The sequence below is a fragment of the Hylobates moloch genome, unplaced genomic scaffold (assembly GCF_009828535.3).
Source record: "Hylobates moloch isolate HMO894 unplaced genomic scaffold, HMol_V3 SCAFFOLD_19, whole genome shotgun sequence".
Classification (NCBI taxonomy): domain Eukaryota; kingdom Metazoa; phylum Chordata; class Mammalia; order Primates; family Hylobatidae; genus Hylobates; species Hylobates moloch.
The window spans coordinates 34604698-34613847 of record NW_026652294.1 but is presented as its reverse complement, the minus strand read 5'-3'; the positions used below and the strand labels follow the sequence as shown (position 1 = coordinate 34613847).

Here is a 9150-nt window from a genome sequence, read left to right as displayed (position 1 = left end):
TATAGGGGGCTCTGCGTGGCTGCCTCAGGATTAGATGCCCTGGTGGGAAAGGGGCTTCTGGCTTCAAGATCAATGTTTAACCGGAAGTGCAAGTCAATATTTACCAGAAGAGAAAGCAATCTGAACAGGGGTTGGCTGAGAGTAAAGGTCCTGGTGGGAGGGGAGGGGAGGGGAGGGGTGGGCTGGGCTGGCTGAAGCCTGGGCAGAGTGGGGAGCACCCGAGTGGGGCCAGAGGAGCGTCGTGTGTGGCAGCGAGGAGCCCGCAGAGGTACGAGGGGAGGGGCGGCTTGGCCTGCTCCTTGGGCGGGAGAGGAGGAGGGAGCTGCCTCCGTGGCTGAGGGGTCTGGGATTTATTCAGGAGGCCTGTCACTCCCCAGCCTCCTCTGGGACTTGAAAAACTGGAGCCTGCTCTTGGCAAGAAGATTCTAATGCCCAGGTCGGAGTTGGGGCCCTGGCCAAGGGCTCTTGTGTGGGATGGGGGTGGGGCCAGGGGTGACTGAAGGATCCTCCAGAAGGGTTGGCCCTGAGATGGGGGTGGGCTGGGGGTAGACTGTGAGACCTGCTCTGACTTATCCTCCTGAGACTGACACCTGCCCTTCCCAGAGCCAGCCTGGGGCAGAGGCCTGTGAGTCTCCTAAGTGCAGAGGTGGCTCTGGCCAGAGTCATTCACTGGGCTCTGCTGCTGGGTCAAAAGGCAGCTCTCTGACCGCCTCGCCACCCATGCTGAGAACTCAGGGCCTCACAGGTATGTCCAGCCTTGTGGGCAAGACCTGACCAGCCTGAGAAAGATGGGCTAGGGCTGGGCGTGGTGGCTCACACCTGTAATCCCAGCACTTTGGGAGGCTAAGGCGGGCGGATCACCTGAGGTCGGGAGTTCGAGACCAGCCTGACCAACATGGAGAAACCCCATCTCTACTAAAAATACAAAATTAGCCGGGCATGGTGGCGCATGCCTGTAATCCCAGCTACTCGGGAGGCTGAGGCAGGAGAATCGCTTTAACCCGGGAGGTGGAGGTTGCAGTGAGCCGAGATCGTGCCACTACACTCCAGCCTAGGTGACAGAGCGAGACTCGGTCTTAAAAAAAAAAAAAAAAAAGACGGGCTAAATGGATGCAGCAGCCTGGGCAGGAGCTCTGGGCTGGGAGCACTGCGGTGGAGGCTTCAGGGCAGGCTTCTCAGAAGAGGTAAGCCAAGCTGACCCCAGCCATCGGGGGAGTGCCAAGCATTGTACTCAGGGTTTACAAAGATGGTCTTATTTATTTATTTTTTTGAGACAGAGTCTTGCTCTGTCACCCAGGCTGGAGTGCAGTGGCGTGATCTCGGCTCACTGCAACCTCTGCCTCCCAGGTTCAAGTAGTTCTCTGCCTCAGCCTCCCGAGTAGCTGGGATTACAGGTGCGCACTACCACGCCCGGCTAATTTTTGTATTTTTAGTAGAGATGGGGTTTCACCATGTTGGCCAGGCTGGTCTTGAACTCCCGACCTCAGGTGATCCACCTGCCCCTGGCCTCCAAAAGTGCTGGGATTACAGGCTTGAGCCACCGTGCCTGGCCACAAAGATGGTCTTATGCTGGGCGCAGTGGCTCACGCCTGTAATCCCAGCACTTTGGGAGGCCGAGGCGGGCGGATCACCTGAGGTCGGGAGTTTGAGACCAGCCTGACTAACACGGAGAAACCCCGTTTCTACTAAGAAATACAAAATTAGTCGGGCATGGTGGTGCATGCCTGTAATCCCAGCTATTCGGGCGGCTGAAGCAGGAGAATCACTTGAACCCGGGAGGCAGAGGTTGTGGTGAGCCGAGATTGTGCCACTGCACTCCAGCCTGGGCGACGAGAGCGAAACTCCATCTCAAAAAACAAACAAAACCCCCCAAAAGACGGTCTTATTTTGGTCCTCACCACGCATGTGAGAGGAGTGAGGGACTTGTGCCACCGTTTTACAAGGTAAGGCCAAGCCTGGCGGAGTTACGGGAAGTGCCAAGGTCCTTTGGCAAGAGGCAGCCTGGATTCAGACGCAGATCTGATTCACAGCGCAAGGCCTTGAAGAATCAGAACGTTTTTGTTTTGGTATTTCTCTCCTATTCACCAAAACACCCTCAGTGCATGAAATGCATGAAATATGAAACACCAGAAACTAAAAAGGGGGAAGAAGCCAGGGTGGATGTCCCAGCTGCAGGAGTGGGAGCCGCTGCTCGTGTGTTTGGGATCCGCTCTGATTCTGGAGCCTGCTTCTTCCCCTTGGCAATCATGACCCAGGACTTGGCGGTATCTGTGATCGCATGGGTAGGACTCCCTGGCGGGCGTGGGGACGTGAGATGGGAACAGACCTTTCTGTCCCTGCCACAGGAACATGGCGCTGCTCTGGGGGCTCCTGGTGCTCAGCTGGTCCTGCCTGCAAGGCCCCTGCTCCGTGGTGAGGCTGGGCTGAAGTCAAGGTGGGGTGGGGTGGAGGGGTAAGAAGAGGGGCGTTGGCGTGGAGGGGCCCTCCTATCCTCATCCCTTTCTCCACAGTTCTCTCCTGTGAGCGCCATGGAGCCCTTGGGCCGGCAGGTACTGGGGAGTGAGGAGCCTGTGACGGGGGGAAGGCCCCGGGTATCTCACCGGTGGCTTGGGCAGGGTGGGGGGCCTGTGGGAAGGGTCGCTCTCCATCTGCTTGCTCCTTTCTGCAGCTAACTAGCGGGCCGACCCAGGATAAGGTGCCCCCACTTACCCTCCTCAAGTTGGGCAACCAGGTACAACCAGGTGGGGCTGGGGAAGAGTGGGCGGGGCCAGAGGGAGGAGGGCCCATCAGCAGGGGTTGGGGGGCGGGGGCGGGGGCGCGTGCTGAGGCTGAGGCTCTGGAGTCCAGAGGCCAGTAGGGAGAGAGGGCGGGGAGGACCGAAGGTGGGCTCCAGGCCCCAGAATGCCAGTGCCCTCCGTCTGACGCTCCCTCTTCCCTGGGGCTGGGACAAGGCCCTGCTGTCCTCAGGCGCAGGGGCTGTGACAAGGCCTTCAACACAGAACCTGGAGCTGACCCCTTGACCTCCCTGACCCCTGATCTGTCCCTGCAGGAGCCTGGTGGCCAGACTGCCCTGAAGAGTCCCCCAGGAGTCTGCAGCAGAGACCCCACCCCAGAGCAGACCCGCAGGCTGGCCCACGCCATGATGGCCTTCACTGCTGACCTGTTCTCCCTGGTGGCTCAAACGTCCACCTGCCCCAACCTCATCCTGTCACCCCTGAGTGTGGCCCTGGCGCTGTCTCACCTGGCACTAGGTACCCTGGCACCACCTGTCCAGACCAAGAGAACTGGGAGGCCAGCAGGACTCAGCACTCCAGTGGTTCTGCACGGGCCGTTCCTCCACCAGGGTCACGTGGCTGTTTGGTAAAAATGCAGATTCCTAGGCCAGGCGCAGTGGCTCACGCTTGTAATCCCAGCACTTTGGGAGGCTGAGGCGGGTGGATCACGAGGTCAGGAGTTCAAGACCAGCCTGGCCAACATGGTGAAACCCTGTCTCTACTAAAAATACAAAAAAATTAGCCGGGTGTGGTGGTGCTCACCTGTAATCCCAGCTACTCAGAAGGCTGAGGCACAGAAGGCTGAGGCAGAGAACTGTTTGAACCTGGGAGTTGGAGGTTACAGTGAGCCGAGATGGCGCCACTGCACTCCAGCCTCGGCAACAGAGCAAGATTCCGTCTCAAACAACAACAACAAATGCAGATTCCTGGGCCCCCACCCATCCATCTGTGTGAATCAGATCTCAGGGACTGGGCCGGGGAATCTGCTTATTTACAAGTCTTCCTGGTGATTTTTTTTTTTTTTTGAGAGAGAGTCTTGCTCTGTTGCCCAGGCTGGAGTGTAGTGGTGTGATCTCAGCTCACTGCAACCTCCGCCTCCCGGGTTCGAGCAATTCTCCTGCCTCAGCCTCCCAAATAGCTGGGATCACAGGCACCAGCCACCATGCCCAGCTAATTTTTGTATTTTTAGTAGAGACGGGGTTTCACCATGTTGGCCAGGATGATCTCGAACTCTCGACCTAAGGTGATCAACCTGCCCCAGCCTCCCAAAAGTGCTGGGATTACAGGCGTGAGCCACCGCAGTCCGGCCCCTCCTGGTGATTCTTATGCAAGAGTTTGCTAGCTACACTCTTTCCCACTGTGCTGGAGGGTCTCACTCTGGGAAACGGAAGCCCAGAGAGGGAAGGTAACTCGCGTGGGGTGAGGTCACCCAGCCTGTCAGTCACAGGGGTGAGAGTCACACAGAGCATATCGGTGGCTGTGGAAGGACGGTGTGTGGTGCCGTGGACATGCTCGTCACGGTTATCCAGGAGAGACTGGAGTGGGCAGTGGTGGTGAGAAAGGACCTGCAGCTGGGCCTCAGCCTGTGCGATGCCCTCCAGGTGCTCAGAACCACACGCTGCAGAGGCTGCAACAGGTGCTGCACGCAGGCTCAGGGCCCTGCCTCCCCCATCTGCTGAGCCGCCTCTGCCAGAACCTGGGCCCTGGTGCGTTCCGACTGGCTGCCAGGATGTACCTGCAGAAAGGTAGACGCTGATGGCAGCGAGCTCCCTCAGTCCTGCCCTGGGTGGAGGAGGGTGAGAGAGGGGCTGGGCCTCTGGTGGCCATTAGCAGCATGGCTGGCTGTGGAGCCTCGAGCCCTGGGAACAGCCTGTGTTCCCTCCATGCAGGATTTGTCATCAAAGAAGATTTCCTGGAACAATCCGAACGGCTATTTGGGGCAAAGCCCGTGAGCCTGACGGGAAAGCAGGAAGATGACCTGGCAAACATCAACCAATGGGTGAAGGAGGCCACGGAGGGGAAGATTCAGGAATTCCTCTCTGAGTTGCCGGAAGACACCGTGTTGCTTCTCCTCAACGCCATCCACTTCCAGGGTGCACTCCTCCTCCTCTCCGATCCCCCACCCTGTAGGCTGAGCTGGGACGTGCAGGCCTTTTTGTTTTTTTGAGACAAGTCTTGCTCTGTCACCCAGGCTGGAGTGCAGTGGCACGATCTCGGCTCCCTGCAACCTCTGCAACCTCTGCCTCCTGGGTTGAAGCGATTCTCCTGGCTCGCTCAGCCTCTCGAGTAGCTGGGACTACAGGCATCCGCCACCACGCCCGGCTAATTTTTGTATTTTAGTAGAGCCAGGGGTTAACCATGTTGGCCAGGCTGGCCTTGAACTCCTGACCTCAGGTGATCTGCCCACCTCGGCCTCCCAAAGTGCTGGGATTACAGGCGTGAGCCACCGCGCCCGGCCATGCAGTCTTTGTTCTGAGGGTCTCCTTTCTTCCTCAGTCCGGGCCACGAGGCAGGAGGCTGTCTGGGTGTGGTGGGGATGGGTGCCCAGGAGCCACATGAGTTGTTCTAGAGAGAATACCCTGGGAACAAATGGCCTGAAAAGATCCAGGAGGGGCCGGGTGCGGTGGCTCACACCTGTAATCCCAGCACTTTGGGTGGCCGAGGCAGGGAGATCACGAGGTCAGGAGATCGAGACCATCCTGGCTAACACGGTGAAACCCCGTCTCTGCTAAAAATACAAAAAATTAGCCGGCATGGTGGCGGGCGCTTGTAGTCCCAGCTACTCGGGAGGCTGAGGCAGGAGAATGGCGTGAACCCGGGAGGCGGTGGAGCTTGCAGTGAGCGGAGATCGCGCCACTGCACTCCAGCCTGGGCGACAGAGCGAGACTCCGTCTCAAAAAAAAAAAAAAAAAGATCCAGGAGGAGGTTCCTAGGAGAATTGCAGGGGTTGGGGAAAACACGAGCCCAGATTTCAAAAATGCTACAGGAAAGAGACCTTACATCAATTGGATGCCAGCTAGCATTCCCTGGGATCTTGGCCTTCAACGCTCTCTCATCCTTGAATGGATTCTGGGTGGGATGGGCAACTGGCTGGGGTTGCAGAGCCCAAGCTGGTCCCCGTTGACGTGACCCCTGCCCTCTGCCCCAAGCTGGTCCCCGTCGACGTGACCCCTGCCCTCTGCTGGGTTTCAGGTTTCTGGAGGAACAAGTTTGACCCAAGCCTCACCCAGAAAGACTCCTTCCACCTGGACGAGCAGTTCACGGTGCCCGTGGAAATGATGCAAGCCCGCACGTACCCGCTGCGCTGGTTCTTGCTGGAGCAGCCTGAGATCCAGGTCACCCTTGCTTGTCCAGCAGGCTGGGCCTGAGGCTGGGAGGTGGGGAAGGGAGGGGCAGGCTGTGGAGCAGGCACAGGGATAGGGGGAGGCTGTCTCGCCTTCCTTGCCGCCATGTCCCCTAGGCAGGCAGCTGCAAAAGGTGCCATGATCCCCCGTCATCCCCGACGGGAGGACTGAGGCTCCACGCTCTTTGAGGTTCAGTAATTCAATGAAAATATATTGGGCATTTGCTGTATTCCAGATACTGTTCTAAGCACTAGGGTTTTTGTGGAGCACGAGGGAGGCCAGGTCTCTACTCTTAGGAGGGAGGACACACAGTGCAGCAGTGAATGGACATCAACACAGGAATTCCAGACGGTGGGAAGTGCTGTGGAGGGAAAGCTGAAAAAGAAGGAGATTTTGGCTGGGTGCGGTGGCTCACGCCTGTAATCCCAGCACTTTGGGAGGCCCAGGCAGGTGGATCATAAGGTCAGGAGTTCGAGACCAGCCTGGCCAAGATGTGAAACCCCGTTTCTACTAAAAATACAAAAATTAGCCAGGCGTGGTGGCAGGTGCCTATAATCCCAGCTACTCCAGAGGCTGAGGCAGGAGAATCACTTGAACCTGGGAGGCAAAGGTTGCAGTGAGCCGTGATTTTGAGGTCAGGAGTTCGAGACCAGCCTGACCAACATAGCGAAGCCCCATCTCTACTGAAACTACAAAAATTAGCCAGCCATGGTGGCGGGCGCCTGTAATCCCAGCTACTCTGGAGGCTGAGGCAGGAGAATCACTTGAACCCGGAAGACAGAGGCTGCAGTGGGCTGAGATCGCGCTGCTGCACTCCAGCCTGGGAGACAGATTGAGACTCTGACTCAGAAAAAACAAAGGCTGGCCTTGAACTCCTGACCTCAGGTGATCTGCCCACCTCAGCCTCCCTAAGTGCTGGGATTACAGGCATGAGCCACCACGCCTGGCCTTATTTAGGCATTTAAGAGTGGTAAGGGAGAATTCTGTAAGGAGGGGGCATTGAATTGAGACTCAGGTGACCATTGTTGATAAGGGTTTTTATTACAAGGGCCCACAGACTTTGGGGCAGCACAGGGACCACCCCACGGCCATGCAGCCACTCAGGGTCTCTGCAGCCCCCAGCCTGGGAGATTCCACGGGGCCCTCACACAGTGCTCCTTAGAAGGGAGGATCTGATTGGATTGGATCTCTCAGTATCCTGTGTGGAACATTCTGATTGGATAAACTTCTTTTTTTTTTTTTTTTTTGTGGGACAGAGTCTCGCTCTGTCACCCAGGCTGGGGTGCAGTGGCTCGATCTCGGCTCACTGCAGCCTCTGCCTCCTGGGTTCAAGCCACTCTCCTGCCTCAACCTCTCAAGTAGCTGGGAGTACAGGCATGCACCACCACGCCTGGCTAATTTTGTTTGTTTGTTTGTTTGTTTTTGAGATGGAGTTTCGCTCTGTCTCCCAGACTGGAGTGCAGTGGCGCGATCTCGGTTCACTGCAATCTCCACCTCCCGGGTTCAAGCGATTCTCCTGCCTCAGCCTCCCGAGTAGCTGGGACTACAGGCGCCCGCCACCATGCCCAGCTAATTTTTGTATTTTTAGTAGGGATGGGGTTTCACCATATTGGCCAGGATGGTCTCAATCTCCTGACCTCGTGATCCGCCCGCCTCAGCCTCCCAAAGTGCTGGGATTACAGGTGTGAGCCACCTCGCCCGGCCAATTTTTGTATTTTTTTTTTTAGTAGAGACAGGTTTCACCATGTTGGCCAGGCTGATCTCAAACTCCTGACCTCAAGTGATCCATCTGCCTTGGCCTCCCAAAGTGCTGGGATTACAGGTGCGAGCCACTGCTCCCAGCTCTGATTGGATAAAATTCTGCGCCAGGCTGTCTCAGGTGTGGCCTTCCTTGCTTCTAGCCTAAATGTGGTCCCCTTGGCCTGGGCATTGATCCCCAGGCCAGACAGCTGTGGCTGAGATGGCTGTTTGGTAGCTTCCTAAGGCAAGTGTGACACAGAGCACAGCCACTTCTGCAGGGAGGAGCCAGAAGCCACTTGGGCAGCCTTCCTGGGAGGGGGCTGTGGGCGAGGCTGGCCCGGGATCACGTCCTGGCTTCCCTGCAGCTCACTCTGACAGGCCAGCCTGATCCGCCTCCCCAGCAGCTCCCCTTTCCTGCTTCCCCTTCCCTCCAGGCTGTATCCTGCGCACTCTTCCTTCATCCTTTGTCTCCTTTCCTTGGGCCCCCTTAGCCTTTCTTGTCCTCAGGCCCTCTGCAGACAGGCCCAAACAGCCAGAACCCAGGGCTTATCCTCCCACGGGCAGGGGTTCTCCACACAGGCACTCTGCCTGGAACCCAAGGAGTCACAGCTGCAGGAGGCCCTCGAGCCCTATGGTGTCCACGCAGCTTTTGCTGCAGAATCCTTCCAAATCAAATCTTAATGGCCGGGCGTGGTGGCTCATGCCTGTAATCCCAGCACTATGGGAGGCCGAGGCAGGTGGATTACCTGAGGTCTGGAGTTTGAGACCAGCCTGGCCAACATGGTGAAACCCTGTCTCCACTAAAAATACAACAATTGGCCAGGCGAGATGGTGAGCATCTGTAGTCCCAGCTACTTGGGAGGCTGAGGCAGGAGAATCACTTGAACCGGGGAGGCAGAGGTTGCAGTGAGCCAAGATCACACCACTGCACTCCAGCCTGGGCAATAAGAGTGAAACTCTGTCTTGGAAAAAAAAAAAAAAAAAAAGAGGCTGGGCGCAGTTTACAGGCTCATGCCTGTAATCCCAGCACTTTGGGAGGTGGAGGCAGGTGGATCACGAGGTCAAGAGATCGAGACCATCCTGGCTAACACGGTGAAACCTCATCTCTTCTAAAAATACAAAAAATTACCTGAGCGCGGTGGCGGGCGCCTGTAGTCCCGGCTACTCGGGAGGCTGAGGCAGGAGAATGGTATGAACCCAGGAGGCAGAGCTTGCAGTGAGCCGAGATCGCACCACTGTACTACAGCCTGGGTGACAGAGCTAGACTAATTTCAAAAAAAAAAGAGGCCGGG

General features: G+C 57.2%; 1 protein-coding gene across 1 annotated transcript in view; it reads left to right on the top strand.

The window, feature by feature from the left end:
• Window positions 1-2349: 2349 nt before the first annotated feature.
• Window positions 2350-9150, top strand: part of SERPINF2 (serpin family F member 2) — a 10177-nt gene continuing 3376 nt past the window's right edge. Inside the window, exons 1-7 of the mRNA XM_032139002.2 lie at window positions 2350-2412; window positions 2511-2549; window positions 2669-2731; window positions 3050-3251; window positions 4376-4519; window positions 4664-4867; window positions 5967-6109. Coding sequence (XP_031994893.1) covers window positions 2350-2412; window positions 2511-2549; window positions 2669-2731; window positions 3050-3251; window positions 4376-4519; window positions 4664-4867; window positions 5967-6109 — 858 coding nt within the window. The remainder of the gene's footprint in view (window positions 2413-2510; window positions 2550-2668; window positions 2732-3049; window positions 3252-4375; window positions 4520-4663; window positions 4868-5966; window positions 6110-9150) is intronic.